Source organism: Oncorhynchus gorbuscha, linkage group LG02 (assembly GCF_021184085.1).
Source record: "Oncorhynchus gorbuscha isolate QuinsamMale2020 ecotype Even-year linkage group LG02, OgorEven_v1.0, whole genome shotgun sequence".
Classification (NCBI taxonomy): Eukaryota; Metazoa; Chordata; class Actinopteri; order Salmoniformes; family Salmonidae; genus Oncorhynchus; species Oncorhynchus gorbuscha.
In genome coordinates, this window is record NC_060174.1 from 37,939,539 (window position 1) to 37,960,267 (window position 20,729).

General features: G+C 42.6%; 1 protein-coding gene across 2 annotated transcripts; it reads left to right on the top strand.

Annotated features, from left to right (window-relative positions):
• Nucleotides 1-5,189: 5,189 nt before the first annotated feature.
• On the top strand, nucleotides 5,190-20,724 carry LOC124001886 (kelch domain-containing protein 10-like). Of its 2 annotated transcripts, XM_046309027.1 has the most exons (10): nucleotides 5,190-5,411; nucleotides 6,349-6,441; nucleotides 8,540-8,761; nucleotides 8,911-9,065; nucleotides 12,353-12,501; nucleotides 12,604-12,688; nucleotides 12,780-12,846; nucleotides 12,931-12,978; nucleotides 17,539-17,678; nucleotides 17,751-20,724. In XM_046309027.1, the coding sequence occupies exons 1-10, from the start codon at nucleotides 5,318-5,320 to the stop codon at nucleotides 17,958-17,960; spliced, it is 1,263 nt and encodes a 420-aa protein (XP_046164983.1). In that variant the 5' UTR covers nucleotides 5,190-5,317; the 3' UTR covers nucleotides 17,961-20,724. The 2 variants fall into 2 exon arrangements, with proteins under 2 accessions (XP_046164983.1, XP_046164993.1); XM_046309037.1 differs by lacking the exon at nucleotides 6,349-6,441.
• Nucleotides 20,725-20,729: the final 5 nt, after the last annotated feature.

Genomic DNA, 20,729 nt, shown 5'->3' on the forward strand with positions numbered 1-20,729 from the left:
CGACATTCAATGACGAGAGAGGAGAGCTTGTGTCGTGTTCATGTACTATTTGGAACTAGGAAACTCGGAAATGTCCGACTTGCTGATTCGTAGAAAGCCGCATGTAATATAACTACAAACAGTTAGCTATTTCCGAGTTTCCTAGTTCCAACTATCACTTGAAAGCGGCATTGGAACATAGAAATAGACTTAATAAACACGACAACCATCGACATCGTTTTCTTCCCACAGATGCGTAGGATAATTTCTACACACAGCGAATGAAAATTACTATGATAAATAATGCTTATGAACCATGGCACCGGGTAATTTGCAAGTCGCTCTGGATAAGAGCGTCTGCTAAATGACTTAAATGTAATGTAAATGTGAAAACACATAAAACAAAACACTCATTAACTCTGGGCTCCCACGTGGTGCAGCGTTCTAAAACACTCCATCTCAGTGTTAGGGGGGGGGTCGCTACAGACCCAGGTTTATTCCAGGCTGTATCACAACCAGCTGTGATTGGGAGTCCTAAAGGGCGGCGCACATTTGTCCCAGCGTCGTCCGGAATTTATCCCCTTTCCGATTGTTTGGGGCATCTGTAAAAAAAAAAGCTTGTCCGGAGAAGACAAGGTGAGCGCTACCATCAGTCCTGTCTCATGCCAACAATAAAGCATCTTGAGACCATTCATGTGTGGGGTTGCTTCTCAGCCAAGGGAGTGGGCTCCCTCACAATTTTGCCTAAGAACACAGCCATGACTAAAGAATGGTACCAACACATCCTTCGAGAGCAACTCCTCCTAACCATCCAGGAACATTTTGGTGACGAACAATGCCTTTTCCAGCATGATGGAGCACCTTGCCATAACGCAAAAGTGATAACTAAGTGGCTCAGGGAACAAAACATTGATATTTTGGGTCCATGGCCAGGAACCTCCCCAGGCCTGGAGAGAAGCCAAACTCACTCCACTACCCATGAATGGTAAAGCAGCCTTTACTGGTTCTAACAGTTTAAAGTTGACCGTTTTAATGTCACATGCACAAGTACAGTGAAATGCCTTTCTTGCAAACTCAGAACCCAACAATGCAATAATCAATAACAATGTAATACTAGAAAAAAAACACATGAGAAATAAGAAGAACACAATAAGTAAGAATATTATTGACAGGGCCAGTTCCAATACCATATTTACAATGTGCAGAGATACTGGAGTGATGGCGGTAGATATGTATAGGGGTAAGGTGACTAGGCATCAGGATATAAGATAAAGAGAGTAGCAGCAGCTTGAATATGAGTGGGTGTGCTTCTGTGTAGAGTCAGTATAAATGTGTGCATGTTATGTGTGTCACACCCTGATCTGTTTCACCTGTCTTATGCTCGTTTCCAAATCCCCACCAGGTGTCTCCTATTTTCCCCATTATCCCCTGTATACCTGCGTTTTCTGTTTGTCTGTTGCCAGTTCGTCTTGTTATGTCAGGTCTTACCAGCGTTTTTCCAGTATCTCAAGTTTTGTTTCGTGGTCTTCCCGGTTCCGACCTTTCTGCCTGTCCTGACCCTAAGCCTGCCTGCCGTTCTGTCCCTGATTGACTCTGCCTTGGATTACGAACCTCTGCATGCCCTCGAGCTGTCATTTGCCTGTCCCTTTGTTATAATAAATATTGTGAGAATCAAACTATCTGCCTCCTGTGTCTGCATCTGGGTCATATCCTGAGTTGTGATAGTGTGAGTGAGCAGATGATTGAGTGAGTGTGTAGGGCCCAGTGAGTGTGCGTAGAGACACAAATAAAAAGGTCAATGAGGATACAAGGTTAACTCAGTCTGTGTAGCTATTTTGTTAACTATATATCAGTCGTCTTGCTTAGGGATAGAAACTGTTCAAGAGCTTGTTGGTGCCAGACTTGATGCACCAGTAACGCTTGCCGTGCGAAATCAGAGAGAATAGTCTATGACTAGTGTGGTTGGAGTCTTTAACGATTTTCCGGGCCTTCCTATTCCACTACCTGAAATACAGTGCATTAAAGTATTTAGACACTTGAATACTTCCCGAATGTACTGTAGATGTCCTGGATGGCAGGGAGCTTGGCCCCAGTGATGTACTGGGTTGTCCGCACCACCCAGCTGTAGAACTTTTTATAGATTTGAGTGCCCATTTTCAACCTCCTGAGGGGGAAGAGGCGCTATTGTGCCTTCTTCATAACTGTGTGTGTGTTTGGACTATTTTAATTCTTTAGTGATTTGGACACCGAGGAACTTGAAGTTCTCGACCTGATCCACTGCGGTCCGTCGATGTGGATGGGGGCGTGCTCCCCCTCCCATTTCCTGTAGTCCACGATCAGCTCCTTGGTCTTATTTACGTTGAGGGAGAGGTTGTTGTTCTGGCACAACACTGCCAGGCCACTGACCTCCTCCCAGTACGCTGACACATCATCACCGGTGATCAGGCCTACCACCGTCGTCAGCAAACGTGATGAATTTGTTGGAGTCGTGCAGGGCCATGCAGCCGTGGGTGAACAGGGAGTACAGGAGGGGACTAAGCACACACCTCTGGGGGCTGCTGTGTTGAGGGTCAGTGTGGCGGAAGTGATGTTGCCTACCCTCACCACCTGGGGTCGGCCCATCAGGAAGTCCAAGGTGTTCAGACCCAGAGTCCTAAGCTTGGTGACGAACTTGGAGGGGACAAGTGTATTGAACGCTGAGCTGTAGTCAGTGAACAGCATCCTCACATAGATATTGCTCTTTTCTAAGTGGGTGAGGGCAGTGTGAAGAGCGATTGAGATTGCGTCATCTATGGATCTAATGTGTGCCATAACCAGCCTCTCAAAAGCACTTCCTGATTACAGAAGTGAGTGCTACAGGGCAGTAGTCATTGTAGCATAAAGCCTTACAGTTATTGGGGACAGGAATTATGGTGGTCATCTTAAAACATGTGGGTATTGCAGACTGGGACATGGAGAGGTTGACAATTACTGTGAACATGCCTGCCAGCTGTTCTGCGCATACTCTGAGAATGTGCCCTGGAATTCCATCTGGCCCCACGGCCTTGAGGGTATTGACCTGATTAAAGACCTTTTTCACGTCGGCCTTGGAGAGCGAGATCACTCAATCCTCTGGGTCGGTGACGGCACTCACACCCTGCATGATGTTGTTGTTGTCAAAGCGTGCATAAAATGCATTGTGTTCATCTGGAAGAGAAGCATCGTTGGGCAGATCACGGTTGAGTCTTCCTTTGTAATCCGTAATGGACTGTAGCCCCTGCCACATATGGCGGGCGTTGGAGCCTTTGTAGTAGGATTCAACCCTATTCCTATATTATCCTCTTGCTCATTTGATAACTCTGGGAAGGTCATAGCGGGACTTCTTGTACTTGTTCCTGTCCTCGGCCATAGCCTCAGGGTTGTCTGCGATATCTCTGTGTGTGGTAGCCCTGTCCTTTAGTTTAGGGCCAACCTCTGTGTTAATACAGGGCTTTGATTGGGGAAGCAGCGAGCCCTCACCGTAGGTACAGCTTGCTGCCAGCTCATAGCAAACTGTTGAAAAAATAGTGTTTGACCAAATACAATGCTATTTCTCTGTAAACAAATGAACAGACTTTCAGCATGCTTATATAGAAGGGCACTCAACGCACTGCACTGACACAAATTACTGATGACTGGTTGAAGGAAATTGATAATAAGAAGATGGAGGTAGTTGTACTGTTAGATTTCAGTGCAGCCTTTGATATTATTGACTAAGACCTGATGTTGAGAACCTCTGCCATAAAATGGATTCAGAGCTATCGAGCTAACATAACTCAGAGGGTTTTCTTTAATGAAAGCTTCTCTAGTGTAAAACATGTTAAGTATGGAGTATCCCAGGGATGGTCTCTAGACCCTCTACTCTTTTCAATTTGACCAATGACCTGACACTGGCATTAAACCAAGCATGTGTGTCCATGTATGCTGATGATTCAACCTTATACGCATCAGCAACCACGGCTAACAAAGAGTTGCACTCTGTTTTGGAATGGGTGGCCAGTAATAAACTGGTCCTGAACATGCATTTGGTACAAATCATTTCCTAAGTTCTCAGCTGAATCTGGTAATTAATGTTATGTCTATTGAACAAGTTGAGGAGACTAAATTACTTGGTGTTACCTTAGATTGTAAACTGTCATGGTCAAAACATATAGATTTAATGGTTGTAAAGATGGAAAGAGGTCTGTCTGTAATAAAGAGATTCTCTGCTTTTTTTGATACCACACTCCACAAAGCAAGTCCTGCAGGATCTAGTTTCATCTTATCTTGATTATTGCCCAGTCATATGGTCAAGTGCTGCAAAGAAAGAGCTAGTTAAGCTGCAGCTGGCCCTGAACAGAGCCGCACGTCTTGCTCTTCATTGTAATAAGAGTGCTAATATGAATACTATGCATGAGTTGAGGAAAGACTGATTGTGTCACTTCTTATATTTAGAAGACATATTCATGTTTTTGGAAATTCCAAATTGTTTGCATAGTCAACTTACAGCACTGGGGTATTTTCATAACTTTTGTTATTGACCAAATACTTATTTTCCACCATAATTTGCAAATAAATGCATTAAAAATCCTACAGTGTGATTTTCTGGATTTTTTCCCCTCATTTTGTCTGTCATAGTTGAAGTGTGCCTATGTTGAAAATTACAGGCCTCTCTCATCTTTTTAAGTGGGAGAACTTGCACAATTGGTAGCTGACTAAATACTTTTTTTGCCCCACTGTATATAGCGCAAGTGAACAGCAAACCTGGTTTTAAAAAACAAACAAATAAAGCACAATGGCTCTCCCCCATGTGACCTACTTGTTGTGTGTATGTACTGATAATGTTTTAGTATGTGTAACTGATAGATGCACACACACCAAATCAAATCAAATTTGATTGTTCACATACACATATTTAGCATATTTAGTTATTGCTGGTGTAGTGAAATCCTTGTGTTGCTAGTTCCAACAGTGCAGTAATATCTAACAATTTACAACAATACACACACATCTAAAAGTCAAATAATGGAATTAAGAAATATATAACAGTAAGACTAGCTGCCGCCTGTTAACCCTGACTACATTTACCACCCATCTGCTTGGAAGTTTGTTTGCAAACAGTTTATAACCATTTCCCAACGTTTTAGAATACTGTAACTCTTGAATGCCTTCTCGATTATCTGATTGGCTGGAGCATTTCATCTGGCGTGGACGACGTTTCAAGTTGACGTGGATGCAGGTCTAGCGAACTGGTGTTTAGTTTTTTTGTCCTTATCACGGTTTGTTGCGACATCATTTCAATCGATGAAAGTTTTTGTTTACTGTTAGTTACCTTTTCAAAATGTCCTCTGTTGAAGATGGTGAATGTAGTCGCGGCTTGTATCAACTCAACAAATTCGAGAAACTGTCGGGGAGGCCTCCCATCAGAGACTCAGGTTTGTAGCTAGCTGAATTGTTATTTTTCTATCTAGCTACTATCCATGTAAAACTACCTAGCTAGAATTAGTTAGCTAGCTAAAGTAACTAACTGACGGGCAATCAACAAAAAAAAAACGAGTCAGTGTAATTGTTTAGGAAGGCATATCTTCGAATTACAATATTAGAGACAGGCGATTAACTTTAGCTTGGACTTTAACCAAGTATTTTAGTCAGCTAACGTTAACTAACGTTAGCGCAGCTTGATACGGAAGTCGACTGTCATGCAAAGAGGACTGACTAAATGGTGGGAAGCATACATTTTCCCTCTGTGCAATCCATTGCCAGTCATTTGTACTACTGACTTTGCTGAGTAGATCTAAATGTATTTCCATAGGAAATATTGTAGTATTGACCAATCAGTGGCAACTACAGTTTTGAAACTACTCAAGTACTGATGTAAAGGTTGGAAAAGTATCTTTGACTCGAGTCAAAGATACTCTAGGTTCTGAGTGGCTGGGTAGTGTCAGCCACTTATGTGGTAGCTTCACCACCAAGGCTGTGTCTCTCTCTCTCAAATCACATTTTATTGGTCACATACACATATTTAGCAGCTGGTATTGCTGGTGTAGCGAAATGCTTGTGTCCCTAGCTCCAACAGTGCAGTAGTGTTTAACAGTACACACAAATCTAAAGTAAAATAATGGAATTAAGAAATGTATAAATATTAGGATACCTGTGTGTGTTTGTCATACAACAATGGACAAGCCACTTGTCTAGCCTATTTGGTTACACTAAGCAGGCTTGAACTGAACTCCACCAAAAGCCTATGTTTGGGGTGGAATGTTGGTCTGTCTGCTTTTGTAATGTTTTTGTGGTTTTGTTCTCCGCTAATTGTGTCTGTGTGTGCACATGTCTGTATCATGGCTGGTGATTGTGGTCGGTGATGACTGGCAGGCTCTAAGAAGAGAGTAAGATGGCTTCAGGCTCGGCGGATCTTCTCCCCTTCGTGCCCCAACTTCCGCATCCCTAATAGGTTTCTGAGAGAAGGTGGGTAACCGTAACACCCGAGACTGCAGCCAAGACCACCTCTCTCTTCACCGACCAATGCTAACGCAACTCTAGTGCCCTCAGACTAAAGAATGAGGGATTCAATATAAGCTGGCCCGGGTTGAACAGGGATAGCAGGGTGCGCCATGCTAAAATTGAACAGTAATCAGCGCCACTTGGTCATCTTGTCAACAAGGCATCATGAAGCATCGTTCAGAAACATCTCTTTTCCATGAAATATATGTTTGAATTTTCAAACTGTTTCATTGGGAACGCAGATTAAGCATGCAGATTTATCAAGCTCAATCATTTTTGCATAGAAATACACATTCTTACATATTACTCCACATATTTCACCTACTGTATGTCACTTTTGTTTTGAGCTGCTGTTGGCCAGAACGGGGCATTAATGGAATCCCCTCAATGGCAACTATGTCTCCTACAGTTGGTCAAGCACGAATGTCCTATCTGCTCTTCCACCTCCTCTCTCACTCCCTTGTCCAGTCTGCAGTGCTTCTCTTCTCCCTCTCGTTTCCCCATGACTCAAGGAAATCCACTTGTACCACTCTGCTGCCTTCTCTCTTCCTCCTCTCTTCCTATCTAAACAGCCTCTTCCTCTCCCTTGTAATGGTTCTCGGTCCACTCCACCTCTTCTCTTCCTTCCTGTTCTCTTATCACTTTTATCCCTCTTAGCAAGAGTCTCTCTTACCCTGATTGGCCCTGGTTCCTCCTCTCCTCTTGTCACTCATCCTCTTCAGCTTTCTTTATTGGACCCAGGGCGGCTTTCTCTCCCTCAGTGTCTCTGGGTTTGGATGTACGTTTGTCATGTCATTTGTTCTGAGGTCTCGCTTTCTCTGTTCTATTTTTCTTTCTGTGAGTCGGTCATGTTGTTGCTCCTATAAAGATTGTCATAATTGTTATTGGAAGCAATTGACCTCCGTGCGCCTAGGAGAAGAAAAAAAAAAAAAAATCACCCAAATGATAATGGTTGCAATGATGACTTCACTGTACCGCTGCCCCTGAGTGCCATGGAGAATACACTGAGCGCAGATTCATGACCGTCATGCTTGCACCATTACTACAAAGAAAATAGCTTGTTACTTCAAAAAAAAATGTGCTCCTAAATTTTTCAACGTAGGCTCATAAATTAGAACGTCAGTGTAGAGCCCTTGACCTGTGCCTCCTATTTTCCTCTGTCTGAAAGTAGATCCACTTGACTATTTGATCTGTTATTCCACTAAAAACATTCCTCTGGTCTTTTCAACAACAAAATATCTTGAGGCTCAATGATTCCATAGGGCTGTTGTTTAGTCATTGGCTGTTTACTCAAAGCTCATCATACTAATGCCTGGACATTTAATCAGTACACACGGTGAACTCCACCACCTCCACAGTGGAAATGTTACGAAGTATGTCAATAAGATATGGCTCATTATTCATTTAACATGCAGACTTTCTCCTAAGCCTGTCATATAGGGAGTACTTTAACCACATGCTTGCTTATGTGATGGCTAGGCCTATTTTTCTAGATTCTTAAATAATCAGAAATGTTTTAGCATTTGCTTGTTAAAAGCGGTCTGTTTATGCAGCCATGTTCTTGGTAATCTGTGCAGCAGATTACATAATGGCTCTGGGTGGAAATCTGATGGAAACCCCCTGGATTACTTCACTGCATTTTATTATACTCATTTATGTCTCTAGATCGGCTGTCTGTGACACACAGCTGGGAAATAACAGACTAGGCCTACACATCTATGGATTTTCAGCCCATGCAAATCATGTAGTGGCGGTCAAGTCAACAAGGGTAGGATACGTGTTTTAGATTGAAATCTAGACATTGTTTCAGGCTCCATTCCAAATAACGGCCCCTTCTGCCCTGTTGTTCCTGCCCTCATGAATCTGGCTGGACTAAATAGGTGAAAACCATATGGCAGAAAGAGAAAGGTTGCGCTATTGCTTAAAGATATCGCAGAGATCCACAAAGGGCACTAAAGAAGTGCAAGAGGAAGGACAATTCCCCTGTAACCTTGTCTCCTTCTCTCACCCTTGCTCCCTCTTCCATCCATGAAACCCGACTCTTTACTCACCTCCCCCTCAGGTCACTGTGCCCCCCCGGCCCGCAGCGGGCACCGGTGTGTGGCAGACAATGCCAACCTGTATGTGTTTGGAGGATACAATCCTGACTTTGAGGAGGCAGGTGGCTCGGAGAACGAGGACTACCCTCTTTTCAGGGAGCTGTGGAGGTTTCACTTCGCCACGGCTACCTGGCAACAGGTCCACACAGAGGGCTACATGCCCACCGAGCTGGCTTCCATGTCAGGTAAGGGATTAAGTTGAAGATTGGCTGTCCTTTATGTACCCATCGATCCATTGCAAAATGAACTTGCTTAACCATTATTATCTGTTCCTGGTCAGACTGAGAACAGACCGTTGAACAGTTTGTTTAGTGTTTTTCTCTGTGTGTCTCAGCTGTCTTACACGGCAACAATCTATTGGTGTTTGGGGGCACTGGGATTCCTTTTGGAGAAAGCAACGGGAATGACGTCCATGTCTGCAATGTTCACTACAAACGCTGGAAACTGCTCAACTGCCGAGGGAAGAAACCCAACCGAATCTACGGGCAGGTAAAGAGCTGTCATCTGTTGACCACCTGAGCTGTCCCACTGACACATCGTGTGGGTCTGTGGAGAGTTGACGGTTCGCTGTAAACCTGGGCTGTGGCATTCTCCATTACTCCTACAGTGCATTCAGAAAGTATTCAGAACCGTTTACTTTGCATTTTATGTTACAGCCTTATTCTAAAATGGATTAAATGGCTTTTTCCCCTTCTTTAATCTACACCCAATGCCCTATAATGACAAAGCAAAAACCATTTTAGTAATGTTAGCAAATTTATTACAAATACAAAACAGAAACATTTACATAAGTATTCAGACCCTTTACTTTGTTGATGCACCTTTGGCAGCGATTACAGCCTCCAGTCTTCTTTGGTATGAAGCTACAAGCTTGGAACACCTGTATTTGGGGCGTTTCTCCCATTCTTCTCTGCAGATCCTCTCAAGCTCTGTCAGGTTGGATGGGGAGCGTCGCTGCACAGTTATTTTCAGGTCTCTCCAGAGATGTTCGATCGCGTTCAATTCCAGGCTCTGGCTGGGCCACTCAAGGACATTCAGAGACGTGTCCCAAAGCCACTCCTGCATTGTCTTGGCTTTGTGCTTAGGGTTGTTGACCTGTTGGAAGGTGAACCTTTCCCTCAGTCTGAGTTCCTGAGCGCCCTAGAGCAGGTTTTCATCAAGGATCTCAGTGCTTTGCTCTGTTTATCTTTCCCTCGATCCTGACTACTCTCTCAGTCCCTGCTGCTGAAAAACATCACGATACCACCACCAACTTGCTTCACTGTAGGGATGGTACCATGTTACCTCCAGATGTGACTCTTGGCATTCAGGCCAAAGAGTTCAATCTTGATTTCCTCAGACCAGAGAATCTTGTTTCTCATGGTCTGGGAGTCTTCAGGTGCCTTTTGGCAAACTCCAAGCGGGCTGTCCTGTGCCTTTTTACTGAGGAGTGGTTTCCATCTGGCAACTCTACCATAAAGGCCTGATTGGTGGAGTGCTCCACAGAGGAACTCTAGAACTCCGTCAGAGTGACCATTCTCTCCGATTGCTCAGTTTGGCCGTGCGGCCAGTTCTAGAAAGAGTCTTGGTGGTTCCAAACTTCTTCCGTTTTTCTATGTCTTCTTGGGGCCCTTCAATACCTTGACACAATTCTATCTCGGAACTCTATGGACAATTCCTTCGACCGCATGGCTTGGTTTTTGCTCTGACATGCACTGTCAACTGTAGGACCTTACATAGACAGGTGTGTGCCTTTCCAAATCATGTCCAATCAATTGAATTTACCACATGTGGAGTCAAATCAAGTTGTAGAAACATCTCGAAGATGATCAATGGAAACAAAATGCATCTGAACTCAATTTTGAGTCTCAAATCAAAGGGTCTGAATGCTTACATAAATAAGGTATTGATATTAATTTTAATAAATTTGGAAAGAAATTGAGAAACATATTTGCTTTGTCACTCTGGGGTATTGTAGATTGATTAAATACAAATCCTCAATCTTAGGATGTCTGAAACGTAACAAAATGTGGAAAAAGTTAAGGGATCTGAATTAGAGTTCGACCGATTTTAATTAGGGCCGATTTTAAAGTTTTCATAACAATCGGAAATCTGTATTTTTGGACACAGATTTGGCTGATTAAAAAAATATATTATTTTTTTAACATCTTTATTTAACTAAGCAGGTCTGTGTTCTTAACTTTCTTATTTTCAATGACGGCCTAGGAACGGTGGGTTAACTGCCTCGTTCAGGGGCAGAACAACTGATTTTTACCTTGTCAGCTCGGGTGATTCAATCTTGCAACCTTACAGTTAACTAGTCCAACGCTCTAACTACCTGATTATATTGCACTCCACGAGGAGCCTGCCTGTCACACGAATGCAGTAAGAAACCAAGGTAAGTTGCTATCTAGCATTAAACTGAGCTTTTTTATAAGATATCAATCAATCATAATCACTAGTTAACTACACATGGTTGATGATATTACTAGTTTATCTAGCGTGTCCAGCGTTGCATATAATCGATGCGGTGCGTATTCGTGAAAAAGGACTGTCGTTGCTCCAATGTGTTCCTAACCATAAACATCAATGCCTTTTCTTAAAATCAATACACAGAAGTATATATTTTTAAACCTGCATATTTTGCTAAAAGAAATCCAGGTTTGCAGGCAATATTAACCAGGTGAAATTGTGTCACTTCTCTTGTGTTCATTGCACGCAGAGTCAGTGTTTAGGCAACAGTTTGGGCCGGATTCGACCATATTAATGACCTACGGCTCGTATTTCTGTGTGTTATTATGTTATAACTAAGTCTATGATTTGATAGAGCAGTCTGACTGAGCGATGGTAGGCAGCAGCAGGCTCGTAAGCATTCATTCAAACAGCACTTTTGTGCGTTTGCCAGCAGTTGTTTATGACTTCAAGCCTATGAACTCGTGAGATTAGGCTGGTGTAACCGATGTGAAATGGCTAGCTAGTTAGCTGGGTGCGCGCTAATAGCGTTTCAAATGTCACTCGCTCTGAGACTTAGAGTGGTTGTTCACCTTGCTCTGCATGGGTAACGTTGCTTCGAGGTTGGCTGTTGTCGATGTGTTCATGGTTCGAGCCCAGGGAGGAGCGAGGAGAGGGACGGAAGCTATACTGTTACACTGGCAATACTAAAGTGACTATAAGAACATCCAATAGTCAAAGATTAATGAAATACAAATGGTATAGAGAGAAATAGTCCTATAATTCCTATAATAACTACAACCTAAAACTTCTTACCTGGGAATATTGAAGACTCATGCTAAAAAGAACCACCAGCTTTCATATGTTCTCATGTTCTGAGCAAGGAACTTAAACGTTAGCTTTCTTACATAGCACATATTGCACTTACATTCTTCTCCAACACTTTGTTTTTCCATTATTTAAACCAAATTGAACATGTTTCATTATTTATTTGAGGCTAAATTGATTTTATTGATGTATTATATTAAGTTAAAATAAGTATTCGTTCAGTATTTTTGTAATTGTCATTATTACAAATACATTTTAAAAAATTGTCCGGTTTTAATCGGTATCGCCGTTGAAAAATCAGAATCGTTCGCCCTCTAGTCTAAATACTTTCCAAATGCACGATATATGACTTCCTTCCTTTGTCTTTCCTAACCTCTGATCTGAAAAGATTGGCTCGGTCAAAGTAAATAACTGACACAATTATTTACATTGTTAGTCTGTCCTACTGTATGTAACAAATCACTTGACCGTAAGGACATTCCCCACAACCATGCTCTCTCCCTCATCCCTCCTTCCAGGCCATGGCCATCATTAATGGCTATCTGTATGTGTTTGGAGGGACGACAGGCTACGTCTACAGCACAGACCTACACAGGCTGGACCTGACTACCAGGGAGTGGACCCACCTCAAGCCCAACAACCCCCCTACAGACCTGCCAGAGGAAAGGTCAGTCACCTCTTAATCTTCTGGTAGTTCTCCTCCCCCCTGCACACACACACACACACTCACACTCACACTCACACACACACATCTTAATCTCTCTTTCAGGTACAGACATGAGGTGGCCCATGATGGACAGAGAATATACATCCTAGGAGGCGGGACTTCCTGGACATCATATCCACTAGACAAAGTACAGTACAGGATGAGAGAACACTGTATGTAAGGTGGTTGTTTTACTGACATATTTTAGCATGGGGGTTTACGTTCTGTTCCCCCCTCAGATACATGCCTACAACCTAGAGACTAACTCCTGGGAGGAGATTATCACGAAACCTCATGAAAAAATAGGTTTGTTTACATAAGGGTCTACTGTTGTTCATATACACATTACTGTGCACGCCTGTAAACTGATGTGTGTTCTGTTGTTGTCAGGGTATCCTGCAGCACGACGGTGTCACAGTTGTGTCCAGGTCAGGCAGGGTAAGAACTTTACATCTGTTTATTAGGAATCAGCTCTGTGTGTCCAGGTCAGGCAGGGTAAGAACTTTACATCTGTTTACTAGGAATCAGCTCTGTGTGTCCAGGTCAGGCAGGGTAAGAACTTTACATCTGTTTACTAGGAATCAGCTCTGTGTGTCCAGGTCAGGCAGGGTAAGAACTTTACATCTGTTTATTAGGAATCAGCTCTGTGTGTCCAGGTCAGGCAGGGTAAGAACTTTACATCTGTTTATTAGGAATCAGCTCTGTGTGTCCAGGTCAGGCAGGGTAAGAACTTTACATCTGTTTATTAGGAATCAGCTCTGTGTGTCCAGGCTAGGGTTAATTTTCAGTAATATTGGTAAATAGCAGGTAATTTATGGTAACTTTGGTAATTTATACTTGATTAACTTGCAAAAATGATTTTAAATCCTATGTAGTGCCTTCAGAAACTATTCTCACCCCTTGACCTTTTTCCACATTTGACCTTTTTCCACATTTGAACTGTTACATCCTGAATTTTAATTGGATTCAATTGAGATTTTGTTACTGGCCTACACACAATACCTCATAATGTCAAAGTGGAATTCTGTGTTTTAGAAATTGTACAAATTAATTAACAATGAAAAGCTGAGATGTATTTTGTCAAGTATTCAACTCCCTTGTTATGGCAACCCTAAATAAGTTCAGGAGTGAAAATGTGCTAAAGTCCCATAATAAGTTGCATGGACTCACTCTGTGTGCAATAATAGTGTGTAACATGATTTTTGAAAAACTACCTCCCACATACATCTGTAAGGTCCCTCAGTCAAGCAATGAATTTTAAACACAGATTCAAGACCAGGGAGGTTTTCCAGTGCCTCGCAAAGAACAGCACCTATTGTTAGATGGGTAGAAATAAAACGCAGGCATTGAATATCCCTTTGAGCATGATGTAGTTTTTAATGACACTTTGGATTGTGTATCAATACACCCAGTCACTACCAAGATACAGACACCCTTCCTAACTTAGTTGCCGGAAAGGAAGGAAAACTCTCAGAGATTTCACCGTGAGGCCAATAGTGACTTTATGGGAGGTAATGCTGTAGTTACTCCACAATACTAACATAAATGACAGTGAAAAGAAGGAAGGCTGTACAGAATAAAAATATTCCAAAACATGCATCCTGTTACAATAAGGCACTAAAGTAAAACTGCAAAAAAATTGTCCTGAATACAAAGCCTTATGTTTGGAGCAAACACAACGCCACTGAGTACCTTTCTTCATATTTCTAAGCATGGTGGTGGCTGCATCATGTTATGGGTATGCTTGTCATCGGCAAGGACTAAGATGTTTTTTAGGATAAAAAGAAACGGAATAGAGTTAAGCACAGGCAAAATCCTAGAGGAAAACCTGTTGGGAGACCAATTCAGCTTTCAGCAATAAACCTAATAACAATAAACCTAATAACCCAAATGTACAATAGTTTTGCTTACAAAGATGGCATTAAATGTTCCCAAGTGGCCTAGTTACAGTTTAACTTACAGTACCAGTCAAAAGTTTGGACATACCTACTTATTCCAGGGTTTTTCTTTATTTGTACTATTTTCTACTTTGTAGAATAATAGTGAAGACATCAACATTATGAAACAACAACTGGAATCATGTAATAACCAAAAGTGTTACATTTATCAAAATATATTAGCCCCCCTTTTCCTTGACAGCTTTGCACACTCTTGGAATTCTCTCAACCAGCTTCATGAGGTAGTCACCTGGAATGCATTTCAATTAACAGGTATGTCTTGTTAATTTGTGGAATTTCTTCAATGCGTTTGAGCCGATCAGTTGTGTTATGACAAGGTAGGGGGGTATACAGAAGATAGCCCTATTTGCTAAAAGACCAAGTCCATAATATGGCAAGAACAGCTAAAATAAGCAAAGAGAAACAACAACTTTAAGACATGAACGTCAGTCAATATGGAAAATGTCAAGAACTGTGAATGTTTCTTCAAGTGCAGTCGCAGAAACCATCAAGCACTATGATGAAACTGGCTCTCATGAATACCGCTACAGGAAAGGAAGACCCTGAGTTACTTATGCTGCAGAGGACAAGGTAATTAGTTACCAGCCTCAAATTGCAGACCAAATAAACACTTCACATAGTTCAAATAGCAGACACATCTCAACATCAACTGTTCAGAAGAGACTGTGAATCAAGCCTTCATGGTCAAATTGCTGCAAGAAACCACTATTAAAGGACACCAATAATAAGAAGAGACTTGCTTGGGCCAAGAAACACGAGTAATGGATATTAGACTGGTGGAAAAATAGTCCTTTGGTCTGATGATTCTAAATTTGAGATTTTTGGTATTAATTGTGTCTTTGAGACGCAGAGTAGGTGAACAGATGCTCTCCGCATGTGTGGTTCCCAGCGTGAAGCAAAGAGGAGGAGGTGTGATTGTGTGGGTGTGCTTTTCTGGTGACACTGTCTGTGATTGATTTAGAATTCAAGACACACTTAACCAGCATGGCTACCACAGCATTCTGCAGTGATATGCCATCCCATCTGGTTTGCGCTTAGTCCCACCATTTGTTTTTCAACAGGACAATGACCCAAAACTTACCTCCAGGCTGTGTAAGGGCTAATTGACCTGGGAGAGTGACGGAGTGCTGCATCAGATGACCTGGCCTCCACAATCACCTGACTTCAACTCAATTGGGATGAGTTGAGTGAAGGAAAAGCAGCCAACAAGTGCTCAGCATATGTGGGAACTCCTTCAAGACTGTTGGAAAAGCATTCCAGGTGAAGCTGGTTAAGATAATGTCAAGAGTTTGCAAAACTGTCAAAGCAAAGGGTGGCTACTTTGAAGAATCCCAAATATAAAATGTAACACTTTTGGTTGCTACATGATTCCATATGTTATATCATAGTTTGTCTTCACTGTTATTCTACAATGTAGAAAATAGTCAAAATAAAGAAACCCTTGAATGAGTAGGTGTGTCCAAACTTTTGACTGTTACTGTAAATACGCTTAAATCTATGGCAAGACTTAAATGGCTGTCTAGCAATGATCAACAGCCATTATGGGGTATTGTGCGTGTAAGTAAATGGGTGAGGGGAAAAATCTATTTAATCCATTCTGAATTCAGGCTGTCCAGGGATATGAATACTTTCTGAAGGCATGATATAGTATATTTCTGTGTCCATATTGTGCATTTAGGTTCTAGGGGATAGGCTTTTGGTTCACGAGAAAATAGGCTAATGAAAAGCGTCAAATTAAAAATTTACTCCGCAACTCTGGACTTCAGAACTTCCACCAGTTTGGCACCAAAACATATACATTAAAGATATATTAAAAAAAGAATATTTCATGCTAAAACCATTTTAAACAATGGTATTCACTAAATTGATGTTTTATATTTAAGATAATGTTTTACAGCTTTGTCATTTTTATTTTTAAATCTTATTTTATATGCAATGAGTACCAAACATTCAGATTCAGAGGTCGAGACAGCATGTGTGGTAGTCAAATAGCAGGTCCGAGACCAGTAGCACGTCCGGTAAACAGGTCAGGGTTCCGTAGCCACAGGCAGAACAGTTGAAACTGGAGCAGCAGCACGACCAGGTGGACTGGGGACAGCCAGGAGTCATCAGGCCAGGTAGTCCTGAGGCATGATCTTACGGCTCACATCCTCGAGAGGGAGGGAGAGAGAATTAGTTGGAGCATACTTAAATTCTCACACGACACTAGATAAGACAGGGGAATTACACCAGATATAACAGACTGACTCTAGTTCCCCAGCACACAAACTATTGCAGCCTAGATACTGGAGGCTGAGACAGGTGGGTCGGGGGACACTGTGGCCCCGTCCGATGATACCCACAGACAGGGCCAACCAGGCAGGATATGACCCCACCCACTTTGCCAAAGCATTGCCCTCACACCACTAGAGGGATATCTACAGACCACCAACTTACTACCCTGAGACAAGGCTGAGAATAGCCCACAAAGTTCTCCCCCACCACACGAGCCAGAGGGGGTGCCAAACCAATGCTTCCCATAGCTGTCAAGTTGGCTGGATGTCGTTTGGGTGGTGGACCATTGATACACACTGGAAACTGAGTGTGAAAAACCCAGTAGCATTGCAGTTCTTGACACAAACCAGAGGCACTTAAATCTTTTGTCTTGCCCGTTCACCCTCTGAATGGTGCGCACACACACACACAATCCATGCCTCAAGGCTTAAAAATCCTTCTTGAACCTGTCTCCTCTTCATCTACACTGATTGAAGTGGATTTAACAGGTGACATCAATAAGGGATCATAGCTTTCACCTGGTCAGTGTGTCATGATAGAGCAGATGTCTTAATGTTTTGTTCACTCAGTGTATTTTACATGTGATAAGACCACACACAGGGCCAGAAATAATTGCATAAATGTGATAATCTGAAGTACCCATTACCAAAATTCTGGTAGTTTACCGGTAAACTTTGAAAGTTACCAATAACATACCGTCCCTTTGCTTCCCTAGTCTAGGCTATGGACTGGGAGTCAGTGTTCATCCCTCTCTCTCCCCCCTCAGAGGTGTTTCTATGTGGGGGTTACAACGGGGAGCTGATCCTAGCTGACCTGTGGAAGATCAACCTGCAGACCTTCCAGTGGACCAAGCTACTCACCGTCATGCCTGAGCCTGCTTACTTCCACTGTGCTGCAGTCACACCGGTCAGTACATCACACACACACACACTTTTCTGGATGTACGATTTTCAATCACGTCTCTCTCTCCTCCCTCAGGCTGGCTGTATGTATGTGCATGGTGGAGTGGTGAACATGTCAGAGAACAGGAGGACTGGGTCTCTGTACAAGGTGTGGCTAGTGGTGCCCAGCCTGCTGGAGCTGACCTGGGAGAGGCTGCTAAAAGCCTTCCCTCACCTGGCTCAGCTCTCCTCCCTGCAGCTTCTCAGCCTGGGCCTCACACACACCCTCATCCAGCGCCTCAAGTAGACCACCATGCCCTCACGGCTGACGTGGGAACAGGTCAAAGCAAGGACAGCGGTGAAGGCCAACGGATTGTGGATGGAACTGAGTTGACTCCCTTTCCTGCCACCACTGAGCAGAGGGACTGAATGGCCAATGGAACAATGAACAGGTGTGTTGACATATCTGGGAATGGACTGAGTGATGAGAAGCTGTATCTTACAGACATGACGTCAGGTCATCCTCAAACATTGGATGCCTTTTAAAAAAATAAACTTTTTAATGTGTGCACTTTGACTGAGTTTGAAATCCCAAGTGGAATGTTTGAAATGTGTGTTGGAGTCTCTGGGACCTGGTGTATTTCAGGATTTGTTTGCCTTCATATTCCATTAGCCATGGCTTAACTAGGCAAGCAACTAGGAGAGTGGAGTTTTAGTAGAACTTGGGAGTTCACTGAATGTCACCCTTTTATGTGTTTTGCATGCAGCTGACCACACTAATCATACCTGTTATCGTGAATATTGTTTCAAAGGGCTCTACAGTCTAGGCAAAAGATCTGCAACGTAGCTGATGGAGGTTAGTTTGCTTAGCTCTCTACGTAGTATTACGTATTTTATTTCTTTTTTTTTTGTGCTGCTGAATTTTTAGAACGTGACGCAAACGTAGCTCCGTAGACTGAAAACCACTATGGAGAGCCCTTAACTCTACTCATTATCCCCACCCACCACACTCATGCTGTTCAAAAGGGAATAGCGGAAACTTTAAACTCAGTGGTTTATTTCCTTAATGCCTAAAGGGACATTTGAATTAGTCTCTTTTGATACTGTGATGTATAGGTTCCTGAGGGAGACAGACCAGGTACATGATGCTGATAGACATGGTGTCTTGTTTTCTGTAAGGAAGCTCACTGGTAAAGAAACAGCTGCTGCTATGTCCACTGACCGGTCTAATGCGAATTGGTCTCATCTAGCAGGCTGGTGGGGCAAGGCATTGATTTAGGACAGACTGGGCTAATCTTGTTCGGTATACCTCTTGAGCCAGTGTGACTATGTGAACCCCCTGTGACAGCACTGTGATTCTCTAGAGCCTGAGTCCTACAACCTCCGTTCTTAGACACACTGATCACACACACACAGCGGGGAGCGGTGTGAAACTGTACTGTAGCTCCAAAGTGAAAAGAGCTCGCCATTTATTTCATTTAGTGCCTTTTCAGATAATTTTTTTCCAGTGTGACAACTGTATTGGTTGTGTAGAGTTCTCTCCTTTTACCAAGCATGTGTCCCTGAAGCATGGCTTTTAACTTTCCTCATAGTCACTGACAATATGGAAATGTCCAGATAGCCCTCCACCAGTCTCTGTTCCCCCATGCTTTAGTAATCTGAGTCATTGACCCGCTCATCTTTTAATGTTGTCCCCATTCCATCTATTCTGTTTACTGACCTTTGGTCAAACCATTCTGTCCATTACAGTTATTTTTATTTGGGTTTCTGAATGTCGATCACGCATAGTGAACCCTTAACTTGTGAATTTGGTTGGACAGACTATGTATAGACTCATTTGGTATGGTGCAGCCCAATATGGTGACCGGAGTGTGGGTGTGTCTAAAGGAGTGGGTGTATGGAAAGTGAATCAGCTAATTGGGCAGATGTGTTGCCACTCGACTGTTTTGCCTGCCAGTTTAAGCCAGTGCGAATGACTAGTGCACCCGGTCTTGTATTGCGCCAGCACAACACGGCTGACTCAAATAACCAAATCATCATTTGTTGATTTATTTGAATCAGCTGTGTAGTGCTGGGGCAAAAACCACAATGCACCTCTTGGGGTCCCCAGGAAACTCTGGTGTAACCTAATAGCAGAGCGCTACTATCCTTTCCACGCGCCCACTCACCCACTCCGGGCGTCATATTGGGCTGCAGCTACTCCCTTCTGCATTTATGCTATTTTTGCTTTTAAAGATGTGCACCAGTGTCTTCAGGTCATTTTAACATTAAACCAAACTGGAGATGTATTTGGTGGAAAAACCAATGAAATCACGACTCTTGCCTTTTTAACTTTTCAACAATGTTGGGTTTAATCTCTAATATCCCACACATTTTCCCTGTCAGTTAGACTGATAGCATGTAACTCACATGTCACCTCTGGTCCTCCTTTTTATACTGTAGTTTCTGCACAGAACACAGGTGCTCAGTCTGAAATCAATGCCAATCCTCTTGCCCCCTGGGTACTACTTGTCGATCTGGAAGACTAGCGTTGGCTTCTGACATGTTTCTTACACCCACTCACATCTTTTAGGCACTATCCCTTGATACTTCTCATGATCCTAAGGGTTGATTTTTGGGCTGGGAAATTTGCCTTTGCTATAACTCTAATTTTTTGGGAAAGTGTGGGCTTCTGTATGAGACACTGCACCCAGTGGTCTATTGTTTTGTTGGTAATCTATGGAATAGATTTTGGAACTCCATGTCAACCTGTGAATGTAGTCACTTTACACACTGTACTGAATGTGGATGGACAAACAACCCGACTCTGCACAATTAAAGGCAATCATGATTCCATTTAGGTTTTTTAATTTAATTGTTTGAATCAATAAATGTACTGTAAGCACTTTTTAAAAACGTTGTTTGACTGGTGTATTATTTGGCCTGAAAATCCAGGTACTATGTATTTAATTTAACTGACTCCCTTTCAAACACAACTTGTTTTGACTTTGTATTATACTGAACAAAAATATAAATGCAACATGTAAAGTGTTGGGTTTCATGAGCTGAAATAAAAGATCCCAGAAACATCCCATAG

Bases quoted from the DNA above. Each gene is read 5' to 3' on its own strand.
- LOC124001886 (XM_046309027.1), top strand. From the start codon at position 5,318: ATGTCCTCTGTTGAAGATGGTGAATGTAGTCGCGGCTTGTATCAACTC. The intron at 6,442-8,539 runs GTGGGTAACCGT...CCTCCCCCTCAG, and splicing joins TAATAGGTTTCTGAGAGAAG to GTCACTGTGCCCCCCCGGCC. The intron at 9,066-12,352 runs GTAAAGAGCTGT...CCCTCCTTCCAG, and splicing joins CCAACCGAATCTACGGGCAG to GCCATGGCCATCATTAATGG.